This window comes from Saccostrea cucullata, unplaced genomic scaffold, assembly GCF_032062105.1.
Source record: "Saccostrea cucullata isolate Sc308-1 unplaced genomic scaffold, CSIRO_AGI_Scuc_v1 ctg128, whole genome shotgun sequence".
Taxonomy (NCBI): Eukaryota; Metazoa; Mollusca; class Bivalvia; order Ostreida; family Ostreidae; genus Saccostrea; species Saccostrea cuccullata.
In genome coordinates, this window is record NW_026935471.1 from 175,459 (window position 1) to 196,435 (window position 20,977).

General features: G+C 34.9%; 1 protein-coding gene across 1 annotated transcript; it reads right to left on the reverse strand.

Moving 5' to 3' along the window:
• Window positions 1-384: 384 nt before the first annotated feature.
• On the reverse strand, window positions 385-10,236 carry LOC134242940 (uncharacterized). The gene is made up of 9 exons (XM_062725141.1): window positions 9,753-10,236; window positions 7,685-7,929; window positions 7,388-7,568; window positions 6,748-6,833; window positions 5,403-5,540; window positions 4,160-4,806; window positions 3,098-3,237; window positions 2,425-2,606; window positions 385-2,223 (listed from the first exon to the last, which is right to left on the reverse strand). The coding sequence occupies exons 1-9, from the start codon at window positions 10,010-10,012 to the stop codon at window positions 1,424-1,426; spliced, it is 2,679 nt and encodes an 892-aa protein (XP_062581125.1). The 5' UTR covers window positions 10,013-10,236; the 3' UTR covers window positions 385-1,423.
• Between the last annotated feature and the right edge of the window lie 10,741 nt (window positions 10,237-20,977).

Consider the following 20,977-nt stretch of genomic DNA (forward strand, 5'->3'; position numbering starts at 1 on the left):
TACATACAGAGAACATTTTCTAAGACATAAAAATTAATCTCAAAGTGGGTGTCAATGATCAAAATTTTGAGATATTTTGTTACAAATAACCTGAATTTCCTCTGTTTCATGACATTTTATGCATATAAATAAACCTTTTTTCATTCAAATATTCTAAAAATTTGGCTGATGATAACTCTTATTGGTTGTTTTATACATACAGAGAACATCTTCTAAAAAATAAAAATAAATCACAAAGTGGGTGTAAATGACCAAAATTCTGAGATATTTTGTTACAAATAACCTGAATTTCCTCCATTTCATGACATTTTATGCAAATAAATAAACCTTTTTTCATTCAAATATTCTAAAAATTTGGCTGATGATAACTCTTATTAATTGTTTTATAAATACAGAAATCACCCTGAAATAAATAAAAATAAATCTCAAAGTGGGTGTCAATGATCAAAATTTTGAGATATTTTGTTACAAATAACCTGAATTTCCTCTGTTTCATGACATTTTATGCATATAAATAAACCTTTTTTCATTCAAATATTCTAAAAATTTGGCTGATGATAACTCTTATTGGTTGTTTTATACATACAGAGAACATCTTCTAAAAAATAAAAATAAATCACAAAGTGGGTGTAAATGACCAAAATTCTGAGATATTTTGTTACAAATAACCTGAATTTCCTCCATTTCATGACATTTTATGCAAATAAATAAACCTTTTTTCATTCAAATATTCTAAAAATTTGGCTGATGATAACTCTTATTAATTGTTTTATAAATACAGAAATCACCCTGAAATAAATAAAAATAAATCACAAAGTGGGTGTCAATGATAAAAATTTTGAGATATTTTATTACAATTAACCTGAATTTCCTCTGTTATTTTTCAATTTCATGTGATATTCCATTATTTCTCCTTATAATGTGTAATAAAAAGAAGTTGAATTGCTTGACAAAATCTTTTCATGTCAACTCGGTGTGATTTTTTTAACTTCAAAAATAGTTTATGGACATTATTCTAGGAAAGTAAGGGAAACAAACTTAATTACAATCCCTTGTCCCATATTCTACACATTCTCGATTTAAATCATAGCAAAACCAAGAGATCATACAAAATTCTGCAATACACACGCCGTGTATGAAAAAACCAGTACACTCAATATAATTTAAAATTAATTTTTGAATCATTTAGTTAAAATAAATTAAATTTACATGCAATAAATGTAATGATTAATAAATCAAAAATGAATTAATGCATGAACAAAGTAAAAGATAGAATGTACTATTTCTTATATGACTCAACATCATCCATTTCAAGACAAAACTAATGATCAACTTCTTTCATGAATTTTGCACAATATGACCTCAATGTTTGTGAGCAAAGTACAAGAAGCAAAACTCCAGAAAATATACATCTAGTGATCATTTAACTTTCGTTTGAAGACATGAAAAACTGGGTAACATTATCAATAATTTTCTTGCACTTCGTAACTCTGACAGATTTGTTGTCACACAGCTCAGTGAATAGATTATAAATGCCATCAGGACTTCTAGAATGTGCTAATCTGAGACATTCATAGTTTAGGCCACTACCTGCCACCTTCTTTGCCATTCTGACACTCAAAACATTTTTATCAATCAAACCTTGTAAGGATGGAATGTTTCTATCTACAACCTTCTGGTAGTTATGGACACTCAAAGCATACTGAAATGTAAATGTACAAGATGAATGTTCGCCATCACAAAAATGAACAGTGTCAAATAACCTCTGCAAAGCTAAAACATCCTCTACAGCATCATGTGCATTGTAAGTACATTTTAGTAGCACTTCTGATAAATATTGCTGGCTATATGAACACAAATTTGGATGGACAAGTTTGAATAGAAATCTAGTATCTAAAAAACCTTGTACACATTTTGACATTCGATCCAATAGCGAACAAGAATCTAGAGCTTGAAAAAGAACATGAACATCAAAACTTTTGATATTGTGGCCAACTAAAATAACATTGCCTTGCTTCTCAATAAAGCTTAAAAAAGAGCCAAGTGCATTGGAAATTGAAACAGCATTGACTCTTCTCTCATGGTGATAGAGGGTTCCATTATCCAGCTTTAGGCCGGTAATTGTGGAGGCAGAGGGTGTAATTGGCTTCTTAGGCATTACATAGGAAGAAAATGTCTCCTTCCCACAAATGGCAGCCACCTGTAGAATGTGTGATGTTCTCGCTGAAATAAAAAAAAAACATTTATTACAAAAAAAAACTACCAAAATCTACAATAGCATTCATTATCTTTTTAATTTTTTGTACCAAAATCAGCATTGGCTTTCTTTCATATTTTATAAATTAGATAAGACAACTTTTTTTTTAAGTTTTCCATAAAACCAATTGTACAAATTTAGTTTAGAGAAATAAAATTCATCAATACCAAGTCCTGTTGTTTCCAGGTCAAAAAAGACAAATTTTTTGTCTTTGGTTGACAAACTCTGCTGTTGTGGTTCAGATGAGGGTGGTGGAATTTCATCAACTACAACATTGGAATCAGAGATTCCAACCCCAGACTGATATGTTGGGCCCTCTCTTATCTCTTTACATACTGTAGTCTGGACTCTGCAAAGACAATACAATTTTGAAAATCTATAACTGAACAACTAGTATTTGAACCCTCAAAACAAAATTAATTTTCAAAACTTTACAAAATGAGCAAAGTTAAAATATTTGAGTATGCATGAAATGCACAACCAATTTTGTTTTGTCAACATTTAATAATATCGTTATGAATACCTTACAAAATTAAGACAAAGCTCCAGGTATATGACAAACAGCGGAGTCCAACACAATCAAACCCCACAAAGAGGTTGGAGGTGGAGTACGTAATTCTGTACACAGGGTTATTTTTTGCTGTTTTGCACTTGCAAATAATTTTGCTCCATTTTCCATTCAACCAGTCATAGTTCTGTTTTAGAAATTATGCTGTGTAATTTGAAATCACCCCGTTTTAAATTCGGCCAATGAAGAAGAGGGCGAAAGGGGTGAAAATTCAATGAGCCAAAATTTCCCTGTATACATAACTTATAATAGCTTTTGATTTAAAAACTTACTTCTTGGCTTTCAACTGCATTCTTTTCCTTTTTGCAGTCTTTGTTCTGGCAATGGCTTTTCTTTTTCTTGATTGAGAATCCCGCAAGTAACAGAATTTTCTTGTGTGTCTTCCTGGGGAGAGACCAACTCCTCTGTTCACCTATTAAAATTATCAACATGTTATAATGCCAAAGCTCAATAAATTTACTAGTATATCACTGATTCACTTGTGACCTTAATCTTTAATACTGTAGACATAATTTTTTCCATGGGGTCATAATTCTGCGAAATCTCAATTTTCGCAGGTAAAAAATTATGTCGTTTTTCTAGATTTTCACTATATTTCTTATATTCATATTAAGTACGCTTGGACAAATTTCTGTTTAAAGAGCAAGAGCCATGTTGGGCCTTATTTGGCCCTGAGGATTTCTGAAAAATCGAAACCTCTCAGTTTAGGTTGCAAGTGTAGTATTTATTACTTGGAATGTTGGTGATCATGTGTCTATTAATCGTGACGTAATTTTTCATCTAGTCAATTGATTATGACGTCATCAAATGCGTCATTTTCCTCATATTGTGTAAATTCCTTTAAAAATGGCCTAAAATTGAGGAATTTTTTCAATATTTCATATAGAGCACAACCTCTGATCCAAAATATGCAAATACATAATGAAAGCTCTGTTTCTGAAGATCAAATAACATGTTTTATTTTTTGGATCGTGGGCTGTGCTCATATTTAAATTCTTTGCTGAAGGTAGTCAAATACGCATATTTTCTGCAAATTTCAAGAACATTGCAATTTCTCAAAGCCTGTTTTCAAATATTTGGATTCTCAAAACGAAATTCCATTATACAACATGAAAGCACCAAGTGTCTACTTTATTTTGACATATAAAATGGGAAAGAGGGTGATAGTTAATTATTTGATATAAGTACAGGGCCATTTATGCATAACTTGGCTCTACCTCTTTGTGACGGCAATCATAGTGTACATTAAAACCACGCTGAAAAAAGTACTTCTACAGAATATGAATTGTTATTTGTCATCATCAGACAACTGCATAACTATAATTATGACTTACCTCAATCAGATATTTCTGCCCTGCATTTTTCTCTGCAACACTTGCTGCAACTCTGTAACTGAGACTTGCAGATCCACCAAAGTGATGATTCTTGGGAGCTTTTAGGGAGACAGCTTTGTTGAACGCTTCATTTGCTTGTGTACTTCCTAATCTTGAAAGTTTGGAAGTGTCCTTCAGCAGCTTGGAGCAGATGAGTTGAATGGACTCTTGAAGATGGCTGTCCTTGAGTGGTTTTCCATATGGCAAAGCAGAATATTTCTGTTTCGGATTGCTGATATGGGAACACCAAGATTCATTGCAAGCGCTGTGATCACCAAAAGGGTGCCTGCTTAATGCTTCCAACCCTCTCTGTACCCCCTCTGTATTTCCTTGGTTTTGTGACATGTAGTTAAAACATTTTACAAAGTACCGAATAACTTTAGTACTCAGTGATCTGTGTTTTGGTTGCAAACCATACAAATTTGAAGTGAAAATTTTCCTTATATGGTTTTTATCACTAATCTTTGTAATGTTTGAGTGGACATTTCTCAAATGACAAAAGGTAGTGGTGTCCTCATCTGCAACCACATTCGTTATGTTCACCCCTTCTTCCACTTTTCTGGAGACCATTTTAGCCACCATATCCTTTTCCATTGCTTTAGAGCTTCCTATATAGAAATGTTAAAGCTAAATTGAGATGTATAAAAATGATCACATTTCAAAATTAAAATGTATGAGACTGATTGTTGACAGCTTAAGATATCATATCTAAAAATTTAAGTTATATCTGGTGGTTAATTAAATGAATTTCCTTTATTTTTTCTAACAAATATAGTGTGAAAACCTAACTTTGCTCAATAACTTTTCATTTTTATTTACTTTTACTTATAATATATATCCTATATTCTAGGATGCTGTTGTTTTACAATATTTTTTTTAGGTTATTTAAGTGTGATGGCATGTTGCCTGTTGGTGTTATTTAAAGTTGTGCTCATTTGATTTGTTGTTTGTTTGTAAGTGCAAAAGCCTGCTTTTCTTAAATCACTGGTGAGCTTTTGTATCTAAAGGGCCTATCTGGACACCATACTCATGGGTTGTATTGATTGTCATGTCTCGCACAAAATTAATTTGCTTGCTAAATGTTTTTCTCAAGTGCTTTCAAGCAGTTTAAAGTACATGCATTTGCATAACAAGTTTTTAGTTAAGGTGAGAATAGAGGGAAAGGGATAAGTGGGCCATTTCTCTTTCTGAGAGAATAACATACCTTCCCAGTTTTTTCGGCAGTCATGATCTTTGGGGTCATTTCCATTTCTTGTGGCACTCTCACAAATTTTGCAACATTTTGTTCTAATTTCATAGTCAATGACTTTGCCTGTCTGGGATCCAATCATGGAGCAATGACCTAAAAATATGTTTCAAATAAAAAGTTATGCAGATTCAGTTATCAAAGGAATAAATCTGTTATATTCATATATGTTAAGAAATATATTTATTCAAAAATATATTATAAAACATTTGGATTTTTACTTTGTTACACATTCAACTCCTATTAAAAGAAAAAAGTTGTGTTTGTGAAACACTATGTGCCCAGTGGCAACAAAGTTCCAAAAAACTATTTTTAGCATACAGGTCATAAGTCAAGGAAACAAGGTTATTGGCCTTGATGTCATTTGAAAGAGCTTAATTAGTGAGGTATGCATACCAAATATGAAATCTCGATCTCCTATGGTTCAAGTTATGGCAAAAGTTTGAAAAAGCTTATTGCCCAGTCAAGGTCACATCAATGACCTAGGTGTCGTTTGAAAGAGCGTAATTACATGAAGTGGAGTATGCATACCAAATGTGAAAGTTATGGCGAAGGTTTAAGTTTACAACAGACAGACAAAAACAGACGTACAGGACAAGAGGCCCAGGGGCCACATCGCTCACCTGAGCAATTGGCTTGGAAAAAGCACATATCAGATCAGAACTGAAAGTTTACTAGGGTGGGGGGGGGGGAGGGGGCTTGAAAATTAACCCCCCAGGGGGTCATGATTTGAACAAACTAGAATCTACACTACCTGAGGATGATTCCCTATAAATATAACTAAGCATGGCTTTGAAGTACTTGAAAAGAAGATTTTAAAAGGTTTCCCATTATATTCCTATGTAAAACTTTTATCGGTCATTTGGCCCCACCCTACCCCTGGGGGTCATGATTTAAACAAATTTGAATCTACACCATCGAAGGATGATTCCACATGAGTTTCATTTTTCCTAGCCTAGTGGTTCTTGAGAAGAAGATTTTTTAAAAATGCCATTATTTTTTCTCTATTTCATGATTATCTCCCCTTGGAAAAGGGCGTGGCCCTTCATTTGAACAAGTTGAATCCTCTTTACCCCAGGATACTTTGTAGCAAGTTTGGTTAAAATTGGCCCGGTGGTTCTTGTGAAGAAGATGAAAATGTGAAAAGTTTACGACAACGACGACGACAACAACAATGTCAGACGACGGACAAATTTTGATAAGAAAAGCTCACTTGAGCCTTTGGCTCAGGTGAGCTAAAAACAGTATACGCCCCTGATCTATCAATCTAGGCATAAATGCACAAAAAAAATGCACAACATACCAGAGAGGCTGTCAAAGGATCGCCCACTGCCTCGTTTCTGCCAACCTGCGTCGACACTGACCGTTAGCTCGTCTGTACCTTCACACCTTAAAAATCATAAGGAAGCTATCAGAAACATGAAGCGAGTTTTTTTTTCCAACTTGATTGAGGTTAATCCCTTTAAATCTATACTTTTTAAATGTGAAAATTATGATTTACTTCTTAAATGTAAAATGCAAAAGATGCATATATATGTACTATATGAGTCTCAGAATAGAAATACAGTAAAACTTGGTTATAGCAAAGTCCTGGAGACCTATGAATATATCCATTATTGGTTATGTCAGTATAAAAAACTTACATGAATGTAAAAAAAAAAATTGACAATTAATTTACACATTTTCCTTTGGGTATTTTTACTGAATATGTAAGGAAATAATTGTTACAAAACATTCTATTGATATGTTTTCATTATGAATTGCCGAAAATAAATTCAGTTCAATATATCTGTAAATTTGTTACATTAGAGTTCCTTATAACCACATATAATTTTATTTTAAAAATGTGAAGAATTTTTGCTGGGAACACAAAAAACTTCACTTTATCCGTGAATTCACTATAAATATTCCTACTAAGTGAGTTCTTTTCTGTATGTACATACTCTATGGTTGCCTGAATTTCATCGTCAAGGCTGCGTCTGGTGCTTTCCTCTGCAATTTTCTCCATCACTGTTCCTGTTTCATTTTGTCTGTTCTGCAGAGTTCGGGAACTGATAGGGGGGATATTCAATGATGTTAGGAAGGTATTCACTTGAGATGGCCCCATACCTGTATGCACCATTCCTAAAAATATATAATTCAGATGCATTTATGAAAAATAAAACAAATTTATGACAGGATATTAATCTGGTTCATAATATACATGTTCTGTAATTGAAAAATTAATACAAAATATGTACCTGTGGCAAGCTTGGTATTTGCATCCCATATTTTTCCATGTCGCTTTCCAGTGGCTATTTTATTTACATGATGGCACGCTGTATTCTGGCACTGGACTTTCAGGAATGAACCCAAGCCACAAGTTAGTATCCCCAAGGTATGTGAAAGATGGAGAGGTATGCCACAAACTCCACAACCCGAGAGCCCATCTGCCAATACCCCAAGTTCCACCACCCTTCTCCCTTCTCTCCATGCAGTGTCATATCTTAATTAAGCAAAATAAGTGTTATTTGGATTAACTTTAAAGTTCATTGCAGTTTTTTTCCTATGAACAGGCAACTGGTCAAATTGACAGCTTCAATTGACAAAAATGTTGCTTTGAAATAACAATCTGTTGTAAGGTCCACAGCGATTTTGTTCATAAACCTCATAACCTAGACTTTTACAAATGATCTCTTACCCTTTACTTTGAAATACTCGTAAAAAGAAAACAATGTGAATGATCACTTATACATTGTAACAATTGTGCATTGATCATGCAATAAAATTGACCAGCCCACAGACTACTTCTACCTATTAATAGCTACGTAGATATTTAAACCTACACAAAGTAGTTATTTTTACCTACTTTCTGTTTTACTTGCATTTTGTGGCCAAATGCATGAATGGCACAACATGGTCAGCACTGAATTTCCTGATACACTAACAGACACACTGATGATGGACAAGACAAAAATTTGACCAAAAATGATTACTTTGTACAGTTAATTCTCGATAAACCGCCACCTTTTGTAATTTAGAAATCATGGCGGTATAACGAATTTGGCGATGATTTGAATTTCCCATCTTTTAGGAAACAAGAAATAGAGTTACCGTTCTTAGAAATACCATAAAACGTTTCTATTCTTATAATTACATGTACATGTATATAAAACATATTTCTAAATTTTTTAAAATACTTCAAGTAATTCTTTATGTACAACTTTTTAAAAACAAAATATGCAGTTATGAAATAAAGACAAGTACATGTGCATCTATGTACATGTAAATCGGCACGTCTGATATTGAAAGAAAAAACTTGTTGATCTTCGTGATATTTTGCTGACAGTACGTAAAATGGTTTCTTGAATAAATTTATTGTTTATATTTATTGTTAGTGAAACGTTCACAATTCATACCGTTTATTAATTTTTAAGCAAACTTTGCATTGTTTAAAGCAGAGATCATCAAAATAATATCGTATTAGGCGTACTTTCACAACTACCGCTTTCGTGGCGAAGCCGTGATAAAATAATTTTTTAACAAAACAACAGAACAAAATCATTGTAACAGTTCATGTTAAAATTATTTGTTCATTTAATTCTAATTTAATTATTTAATTGCGTGTACCTTGTCTGGCTTTGCATGCTTTACAACAGGGATAGCGTCAACCAATTAGCCGCGCTTCACTGACCGCACGCACCTGTGGCGGTATATCGAGATAATTGACACTTAAAATGGACGTTTGTTTTGAAAACAGGGTGGCGGATGGCGGTATGCGAATTTGGCGTTATAAAGAGAATTTTATATAGCAGGAAAAACGTTCTTGGGAAATCATGGCGGTATTGCGAAAATGGCGATGAATCGAATGGCGATAATTCGAGAATTGACTGTATATGATCAATTTTGCATAGAAACTAAGGTAAAATTTCCGATTCAGAAAGTAATCAATTTTTGGTCAAAATTTTGTCTTATTCATCATTAGTGTGACTGTATCAAAAATGATGGTATTAATTAATATATATAAAACATGTTGCGTCGTTCAGTCATTTCACCACAAAATATAGATAATACCAAAAGTAGGTAAAAATTGTTACTTTGGGTAGGTTTAAATACCTACGTAGCTATTGATAGCATAGGTTACATGTTACTGACATTGTACGTCGGATTAGCAGCTGATGGACTTGGTTATATTCCTCGATCTCTTTATAAATCAGTGTTTATTATTTCATGTACAGTAGGCAACGATAATTCGTTACGAAAGATTTACGCATATTTAAAACTACAGAATATTATCATTAAGAGATTCTATATAGTCTTCATCTTTACCTGGAATTTTCTGGGTCGTTGAAGGAGACGGAGACGTCTCTACCTGCCGGTTCTGGTACGTAATTGTCATCATGATGATCTTCTCCAGTCTCATCCCCCACAGCTCGACTCACATCGTAATCATGATCTAAATTAATCTTATTTTCTGCCCAACGGTTTTTCAGAATCTGAGAATTCTTCCTGTACTGTGACGTTTTCTTGGAAAAGCCTTGCTTTTTCCAGTGTGCCATAGTCATACATGTCAGTGCAGTCTCATGCATTGACAGACGATTGTTTACATTTTACCGCGCTGATACGGCATATGTCGTAAACAGTATATTTTCGATGGATTGTAAATATTAGAGTAACATAGACATAAATGTTGGTTATTTATGTAATGTTTTACTCTAAACTATAGTTTTAAATACAAAACTATTCATTTACACATTTTGTTAATTTTACGACATTTTTAAGTATGGCGACCCGTTGTTGTTAAAATATCGTGAGTAAACAAGTACCTTAAGCAAAGTATAAATTAATCAACGAATCAATTTACTCCTCAAACCGAAGACAAATTTTATGTTCGACTGAAAGACCTTGCTTGTAGATTTGTGATACAGTTGATCAATGAATGCATTCAACTTTCGTCTTATTGGTCGACTTGTAAAATACATGCAGCTGCTCGTAAACATGATATTTATTTCGTACAAAATGTTTTTGAAGTAAACAAAAAAATGAAGATATGGAATTTCTGTGATGTAACCCCCCAAAATGCGTTAGCCCAATGACCGGGTTATTTGGGAACACTTCAAAGGATCCCAGGGAAGGCAGTATATAGCTAAAGAATGCCAGTCCAACCACGAGGTTCATTTGATGTTGTGACCTTGAACAAGCCCGAGTTTGCATTGTTGCGCGTCGCTCGGCGGAAATTCTGGGCTGTGCTTCCCTTGGCATATTTGTACTTATTAATGTGCGACCGAATTTTACGGCAGGAGATAAAATGAATGATCGGCATTCCTAAGTAATCGTCTAAAGTTTTGTGAACACATGACCGAATTGCTTATCAAATATCGTCTAATTTTCTTAAACTACAATTTGATTAGCCTATAAATGTTTTCGGGATGTTACGACACTTTTTTTTTCAAAGAAAGTTGAAATTGCTTCACCTTAAATAGAAATGTTCACTTTTGCATCCTGCTCAGAAAATGCTGAAGCAATTAATCGAAAAATCTAAAAAATCATCTCAATAAAAAGTTAATGAGAAATACCACGACCGACTTAGAGTCAAGGGAAAAAGTGGTCATGTATACATATATTTAGAAGATGTATTACCGGTATGATAATTATACCTACTCCAGTTAAAAAGGTAATACATTCTTGATTAACAATGTAACTAAATGTATAAGTAAATGAAAGGAAAATGTATATTCATTAGAGTTATAGAAGGGTTTATAGAAACCTACCATTTAACAAGCACTTCTTCAAAGAATAGTTGATCTTTGCTAAACGTTGGCCTATATCTCGCTGATCTTAAATGTAGGACTTGCACCACCTTTTCAATTACGCACGAACGCAATGTAAGTTACTGTGCTTTACAAAGCTTTCTTAGATATACCAATTCGCATATATACTAAAAGAAAAGGATCAAAGGATCCTAGAATCGCAGAATAAATTGTAAATATGACTTTTGCAATTTTTTTTTTATCTGAAGAAGCTTCATCTGCTTATTCATTTCAAATTTGATTTGCATGATTTTGTTTATCAAGATGATCACTTGAAAGAACTATTATCTCGAGTCTGTTAATTGAAATTGTAACTGTACATGAATTTCAGGTATTTGTACTGTATAGTTCAAATTAGTATCGTGGAATAGAGATTTTAATGGTTTAGATGAATATTTTCCTCCAACGCTCTTGTAAAATTTTCAGTACCATAATATGAAACTTTGTAGCATATTGCAATGGAAATTTTATCAGTTGTAAAAATCATGCTTTAACACCTTTCTGCTGTGAACCGTTTTATTGGTTATTTCCATAAACATTATAAATAGATTATGAAGTATAACATAGAGGCCTAACAATGTATTTTACGTCCTTTAAAAAAAAATTAGATACTACAAAAGGAATTTTTACTATATAATTATATATGTAGGACTTGACAAACCTATTTGTTTATGGGTCATTAAAAGTAGGGAAAAGAGATGATGCATAGTATTTATAAAGTTATAATAAAAATTCCTAGATTCCTCCGAGCATGGAAAAGTAGAATGATTTTGTAAGAGGTGTGCATTCATTGTGACTCTGTAAACCAGTTTCTCTGTCCTTGACGTACAGCGCTGTTTGAATGAAGGCAAACTTTTCAAAAGTATTTCACACGACGTAAAACAAGTTAACAACAATGTCAAAGTCATATTGTAGGTGTCAATATCGAAACAAGAGACTTGCAAAATACGCTTTCATTTTTTTTTTTATTATTTACAAAATGTTTTATTTCTTTACTTGTTAAACTTTTTATTTTCATCTCAGGCATTGTAAACGTTGGTAAAATACAGTATTCTTTAATGCAAAATGTTGACTCAATATTTGGAATACAAGCACGACTCTCAACACGCCAAACTGGAACCACGTGGACCCCGTGAAATACTAAAATAATATATATATCCAAAATTTGCAACGTAATAGTATTGATCACGATCAGATGTCCCATATTCTCTTCATTCATAACGACAACAAATAGCCTTATCTACCTCCTACCCGCTATAACAAGCACGGCCAAGACAAATGATCCGGCCCCTGGCACCTTGCCAGAGCTACACACTATTGTAGTAAGATGTATGTCATGGCCTTCGCTTGCTTTATTTAGCATTACCCTACTGACACAATAGTTGTAATGTCAAATTTTGTGATATTCATAAGTGCCCTTACTTCAAGCTAAACCTAGTTTAAACAATATACATTTAAAACACATAGGATACTTTTTGTCCCGTACTCATCAGACGAAAATATGGCGTGACGTTTGTTAATGGAGCTGCAATTGCAAACATTCAAATCATTTTTGTAACACGCCTGTTTAATTAGTCAACAAGTTTTTCAAGTTTCATTTTTTTAAGATTGCATTATGTTTTCTCCTATCTGTCGAACTCTGGATAAACCACCACGTGAATAGCTTTTGGCAACACTTATTTGACATATGCCTTCTTGACCACTGTCCATTTGTGCAGACGACGGTCAACGGGGCAAATCAAGGACACGTCTGTCTAGTTATAGAGAGGTGAAGCAAACTTCCCTCTGAGCGCTTAGGACACAGAAGTCAAGAATAGGTGTCACATGCGCGGGACAGCCAGCTAAATTTATGGACACCATTCCAGCAAACAGTAGCAATAACAATCAAATGACGAGTCCTTGGTCCCTGCTGCTGATCCAGATGTAGGGATGATACAATGTCATTTGTCACTATCAGAAGGAAAAGATCCCTGTATTATTAACCAGAAGTCTCTGTCGAGACTGTAGCTCTACTGGTTTGTACTTATCAAAAAAACCATTGCACTATTTTATGTATCTTTGTGTAGTCTACTTGTGTGCCAACTTATTTTTTGAAATCAAACTAAAACTGTAGAAGAAGTAGCGTTTTAAAGGAATTTCACAGAAAATTCTATTTTTAGTAACCATGGTAACACCGTTCATCGAAATCAAAAACCGATGCACTATTCTATGTATCTAAGTGTAGTCAACTTGTGTGCCAAGTTATATTGAAATCAGACCAAAACTGTAGAAGGAGTAGCGTTTTAAAGGAATTTCAGAGAAAATTCTATTTTTAGTAACCATGGCAACACCGTTCATCGAAATCAAAAACCGATGCACTATTCGATGTATCTTAGTGTAGTCTACTTGTGTGCCAAGTTATATTGAAATCAGACTAAAATTGTAGGAGGAGTAGCGTTTTGAAAAATTGTTTACAGACAGACGGACAGACAGACAGACAGCTAGACAGACGGACGGACGCCGGACGCATTACTATCGCATAAGCTCTTCTGGTCTCTGACCAGTAGAGCTAAAAAGCACAATTTAAAATCAAATTAAAATTCGAACTTATTAACAAAGAACTGCAAAGGATTGTTCCACCGAGAAGTTGTACATGTCTTATTTTACATGCTTGACGTGAACTCTGTATGTTTTGATTGGACATCTCTCCTAGTTTCCTAGATAGCCTTGTAGCAGAAGAACGTTTATTTGTATACATTGGACATATTTTCGTAAGGTACATCTTTTCTTGACTGACGTTTTGACCTGCATGTATAAGTCCAGTGGATTCGTCCTATTTTTCAATTACGGTTTTTAGCTCACCTCAACGAAGTTGGAATAGCTAAGAAATGCCCTTGATGTCAGCGTTCCTGGTTCAAGTTTTTGAAATGGATTTCTTTTTCAAGTGCTTCTATGTTCTACATAAAACAAAGATGCATAGAAGATTATTCTATCATGTTTGCTTGTACCTGTCAAAGTTTTAGTTGTTACAGTAAAGGTTTCAGATTTAGCTAAAGAATGTCAAGGTTAATATTTCCGGAGCAGGTTAATGGTTTTCAAGCAGGTTAAAATTTTTGGAGAAGATCTCATCTCCAAGAATCTCAAACTGATACAGTATGGATGCCAACTTAGTATGCTGGATCAGAAGTACATTGCTGGATTAAGGACCTTAATGTTTTAAGGGTGCATGTAAGTTCATTCTTAAGTAATTATTGGCTCCACTTGGACCAAACGTGCATGAATGATACAGCTACCAGGCTTGTTTCGTCATGGTTGCTTATTTGGTAGAGCGCCCGCCCTTTGATCGGAAGTTTAAGGTCATGGGTTCGAGCCTCTAGTCGCGACTGATGTACTAAATCGATAACAACTACCCCAGGATGTTTCCACAAAAGTTTCAGCTTTTCTAGCCCAGTGGATCTTGAGAATTTAAGATTTAAGAAGAAAAATCGTATACACTGTATATTTCAATGTAAAACTTGTACTCCCTATTGTGGCCGCGCCCTACCCAAGGGTCATGATTTTAACAATTTAGAATGTACACAATCCAAGGATGCTTCCACATAGGTTTCAGCGTTTCTGGCCCAATGGTTCTTGAGAAGAAGATTTTTGCTATATATTTCATGTAAAACTTTGAATCCCTATTGTTGCCCCGCCCTACCCCCTGGGGTCATGATTTTAACAATTTAAAATCAACACTACCACAGGTTGCTTTCACTAAATGTCAGCGTTTCTGGCCTAGTGGTTCTTGAGAAGAAGATTATTTTTAACAAGTAGAGCTTTTTAAAAAAGCTTACCGTCTTTAGCAACAATTTTAAATAGTAAACAGGTCTACACTTATCAGGCCGTATAATTCTTTTGAATTTCTTGATTTTGTATTTCTAAATTAGCTTTTTACGGGCATTAGCCCTACCACGGTTGTCGCTCGGTCATCTCCGTAAACTGGCCGAGATTTCACGGCAAAACTCGGTATGATTCCCATTCTCTCTTCAAACAAGACAGGGGAAAAGAATAATAACAAATTGTAAAGCCTGCAAGCAATAACTATCAAATTTTATCTATAATGAAATTAAAGAGACCTTTTTATTTATTGCTATAAAAAATATCATGTTATTGAGAAATAATTACTGCTGATTTTGTTGTTCGTTTTGTCATTTTTTTAAGATTGGAAATCTTGCAAAATTGTTAAGTCGTACGAAAAATAGATCATCAGAAAGTTATCTCCCTTGCCTTGAACAGCATTTCAACCAATGAAATAATTGAAAATTTTCTCATCATGCAATTTCTACCAATCACAAAAGAGAGGAAGTGCATAGTCCGAAGACTGTAAAAAACTTCAACTATACAATACCGTCTTCCAAGGAAGACGGTAATGAATCCACCTTATTTTTGTCTTTTGTTGATAAGTCGTACATCTTCCCTTGTAAGGGACTAGGCCCTTCATTTTAACGATTTAAAACCCCACTTTATCCAAGCATGCTTTTTACCAAGTTTGGTTAAAATGACCCAGTGGTTCTTGAGAAGAAGTTGAAAATATGAAAAGTTTACAGACGGACGGGCGACGGACAACGGGTGATCAGAAATCTTTCTTGAGCTTTCAGCTGAGCTAAAAATAGGTATATAGCAATGAACCCTTCATAAAGAGATCGGTCCTTTGAAGTGAAAGTTGCGGGTCCTTCGGATGAAACTTAAAAAAAAAACCCACCGATGCAATGTGTCACTGGGGACTTTGTCACGAGACCGCATACACTGAGATCCGTGTTTCGGTAACTTTTAGTACGAAAGATCCTTCACTGCTCAGTGGACCTGATTGCCGAGTATCGATATAAATGTTAAGCCCTTAACCGGTGACGCCTCTATCTGAGTGAACGATTCTCGAATGGGACGTAAAACAACCTACAATCAATCGAACACTGCATCTGACCTTCATTTTCGAATATTCGGTTGTTTGTTGATTAACGTCCCTCTCGAGAATTTTTCACTAATTTGAAGGACTGCCAATTTTTTAAAATATACTCGGTACCTGGGGCCATTGAGAAGTGAGGGATCGTTTTCGTTCAACCATCTACTGCCACACGGGACCTCGTTTTATACTGACGCTCTGCCACTGCACCATGGCCACGTGGGCGACATTTTGGAATGAGTGAATATAAAGTTTTTGAAGCTTATTCATTTTTAAAATAAAACTTTTGCTCTGCTTGGATTAAACTTGAATGAAACATGTAAGGATGCACGCTACTAGACTTGTTTTGGATGCTGGATCTGACCTATTTTACAGATTATTGATTGTATGAAGTTGTACGTCCCATTTTTTCCACTCATTTAGAGACATTGTCATATACTGGTGAAGGACTTAAATTTATACTATTACTCGGCACTCGGGACCATTGAGCATTGAGGGATCTTTATCTTGCCAACGTCTGCCGTGATAAGATGCCTTAGTTTGTAAGGTCTCACCCGAAGGAACCCGCAACTCCAAAGTACCAAGCGTATGGCGAAGGAACAGTTGCTATCTATTTTGACTTAGGTCGTCGCAGCCGGAATTCAAACTCACGACCTTCCGACCACGGAGCGATATTACACGCAATGTAATGAACTACCGTGATGGTTTTTTGAGTAGGTTCATTCGAAAGCAACTTCAAGGCCTATACAAACCAACTTTGTAACTGTAGGTAAGTTTACTGATGTACACCGCCAAAGTTGCTTTGGATGCAGGATATGACTTCATTTCCAGATGAGTAATCAGGTTTAAACTTTTTGAGTAGGTCCAAAATTAAGAAGTTAGGGCCTATGGTCTACCTGAGCGGAAATTCCATGGATGATACACTATGGGATGCACACTACCAGAGTTGCTTCAGATGATTTAACTTTAATCTTCCGGATTAGTGAGCAGGTTAATGTTTTAAGAGTAGGTCAATTTCCAAAAAGCTATAAAACTAATTGAAAGTCCATTCCTTAGATATTTCAAGCCCTACCAAACTGCAAGCCCTATCGCAGTGGATAGATGGGTTGATTGTTTGTTGTTTAATGCCCCTCTCGACTCATGGAAACGCTACAAATTTTGTCCTATACTCGACACTCAGGGGCAGTGAGGGATCTTTTTCGTGCCTACTGCGACACGGGACCTCGGTTTATACGGTCTCAAACGAAGGACCGGTCTCCATGTCCCTCAGTGGGATTTGAACCTGCGATGTAAGGATCGACTCTTTACTTGGCTACTCTAGAGCAGACGCTCTAACCACTGCGCCACGCGGGCGACCGCAGTGGTTAGAGCGTTTGCTTTAAGGTCACAGCATAACGGATTTTATCCTTGCGATGTGGGTTCGAATCCACGGTGCTGCGTAGATAGCGGTCCTTTGAACTAACCTGTATATACAGAGGTCCCCTAGTAGTATAGTTGCTGGCACAAAAAAATCCTGGCCTCATTTCTCAAAGGCGGTATATGACGAGTAAAGGTCGAAATTCGCACTTTTCGATCGTTGAGATGGTTAAAAAATTAAAAAGCAACAAATAGACAAACATATATGCATTTTATCAGTAAATGTTTTGCAAATGAAAGGTCATTGCAAACTATAACATCCAATATCTTTATATTTTATTACAAAAGGCTAATTTAATTTTCCTTTATTCTACAGACTAGCTAGTTTTAGCATATAAATGGAAAAAAAATGTACGGTCATAATTCAACTCTCTTAATATATGTACGAAAACATGATATATCAACATTTGCTATCAAAGTTTAAGTGTTAAGGTTGAAATACGACGTTCAGATCACATGTCAGTGTTACTTTTCATTTGCTAGTTCATATACAACATGATAAATCGTAAGATGTGTATCTGTCTGTCTGTAGGTCAGTCAGTCAGTTTCACTTCCAGTCTTCTGCACTTTTTCTCTAAACGCTTCCAGACAGTAAAGCTGATTTTTGGTAAATAAGTCAGTTTTATAGGTAATACATTAAGCTGGTTTTTGTTCCGCTTCAACGATTTTTTATTGAAAAAAAACTTTATATATTTATTTTAAAGTGGAACTACACTTGGGGATTAAACTTGCCGACAGGGGACTATAGTATTGGAAATGCAATGGTCTTAGAATACTTGTTAAAGGATACGGTTGGCAAACTAACAGCTAGATCTTATGGTCAAAATGATTTTTAAACTTCTATTGCCAACTTTTATTATTAGTTCCCTACCGTTGAGATCGGAAGGAACTCTTGAGTTTCATTCTCGTCTGTATGTCAGTCTGTCAAACTTAAATAATCCGCCATTTTGCTTGATTGTCTATATAGAGCTGAAAACGACATTTGCATGAGTAAATTATGAAGAGTTACAGTTTTATTGTTGCTTTGACGATTTTTGAGGAAATATGGTGTTTTTTAATTTCAAAGGGAGACCAGATTTCCGATTCGGCTTTCCTTACTTACACTTGCAGATTTTCTTAACTGTTTTGTGCATGTGTGTGTTCGAGTCAACTTAAATGACTTGGTGCTTTGTTCTGCATCAATGATTTTTAACCGAATTGCGGCCTTTTAACTTTTTAGAGGAACCAAATTACGCTTATCGGAAGGGGACTTGTATTGCTTATTGAATATTCTCGGAATTCTAAAGCTTGTCTATGTAACAATTAACCAATATCACCTGTATATTTACTATGTTCTTCGAACGAACAAATTCTGTAATAGAGCAGGCTATTGAAAAGTAAGTGGATGGTTCAAGGGGATCAACAATGTCAACATATTTTACTATTGATTACGGATTTCTCCGTCTAGTTGTCAACTTCAGGATTGTTCCTTCTCCATGATACCCTGATCCCAACTCTGATGTTTTCAGTTTCCATTCACGATTTGAAAAGATAAATGACATGTTAAGCATGATTAACTTCTGTGCATTATCTTCGCTTTTTAATTCTCATCAGTTAAAAAATATTTTACATGATGTTTTTCCCTAGATAACACAATAACCTTAGGTCAGATGTATAAATCTACATGTAAATTTAAATTTCTTACAACCTTTGACCTAGTTTAAAATATTATCCAATGTATTTTTTGGATGATATTTTGTACATTTACATCTTTCAATAATTAGTGGAAAAGCAATTAAAAGAAAAACACGGATACACATTATTGTCATTCAGTGCGTGGCAAAATATAGGTTTCTACTTTGCTAAGAGGGGACTTCCGTTCTTGATAAAACGATATCCTGTTGGAGGAATAATGGACTCAGTATGTCCCTGAGTCCCCAATTTTTTATCGATAAGATATTTATATATCTATATGCAATCAATGACAAAACAAAATATTTTAATCATGATCTTAACAGTACTTTACTTAAAGTATTAACGCAGAATTAAAAAAAAAATCCCCATATTCCAATGTAAAACTTTGCCTCTTTCATTGGTTAAATCCTATTCCCAATTTGAAGAAACCTGAAGCTGCAGTACCTAAGGATGCTTACAGTTAAATATACCTTGCTATTAAGTAGAAGACACTAACATATTTGCGTTTATTATCACATGAACCTTATCCCTCTATTGCAGCCCCTCCCCTCCCCTTAGGGACACACTATAGACATTTCATCTTGAATCTGAACTTGCGTAAAAGGAATTGCATATTTTCATCATTAACCATGGCCTTGCTGGTCTTCAATTTCTTTTCAAAAGATTTTTCTCTATCTTTATTTAAAAATATGACCCTCTTTGTGGCAACAGCATAACCCCTCCCCGTTGGAAGACTTAACTTGAACAAGAGATGTTTGTAAAACACTTATGCCCCCCCCCCCCTAAATTGGAATTTTTCTAAGTCGAAAAGGGCACAACTCTGTCAAAAATGGAGCGACTGTACCCAAACCAGAACTTGACCAAGATATTTATCTGAATAATCTGTATACCAAATTTCATCTCAGTATGTGCAACCTCTGCAAAGAAAGTGAACGGAAACTGCAAATAATTGGAATTTTTCTAAGTCCAAGGGACATAACTCTGTCAAAAATTAGGCGATCGTATCCAAAACAAATTCATGTGATATATCTGTATACCAAATTTCATTTCAGTATGTGCAACGGTTGCGAAGAAAATGAACGGAAACTAAGTGGACCGACAGACCGACCGACCAACAGAGAGCAGCAAAGTAATATGCCCTCCCATCTTCGAAGGGGGGCATAAAAAATGAATTCACACTTCCTGATTACGATCTTCACTTATATAATTTATAAGAGGCATTTGTGTCATTTTTTCTGATTTTTGAAAAGGACTTTTCAAATCAAAACCTACTGCGAGACGGTACTTTGGTTTATACGGTCTCATCCAAAGGACCGACGTAAGGATTAACTCCCTACTCCCAAACTCTATAGAGCAGAGGCTCTTACCAATACGCCACCATAAATCTGTATTTCATCTCCGTGTACAGGAGAATAAAATTTATTCACGCATGGCCCCTGAAGCTTGAGTAAAGCCACAAAAGGGGTTCAGAATTACCCTATACATGAAAATACTGCAGTCTGATTGAAATCAAATTCTTTAACCTGAATTATTTCTCTTCAGATCCTTGCGTAGCAATCGATGTGAGCGAATCAAACTTCCTTTTAATCAAAGGAAACTTATAGTCACCCTCACCAGTTTCACGGACAGGGGAGTAACAGTTTATAACGAACACTTTTTAATGCTGAAATGACGCTTACAACGAAATCATTATCTTAAGTACGTTGATAACAAACCCAAATCATCGTCCCCGTCCT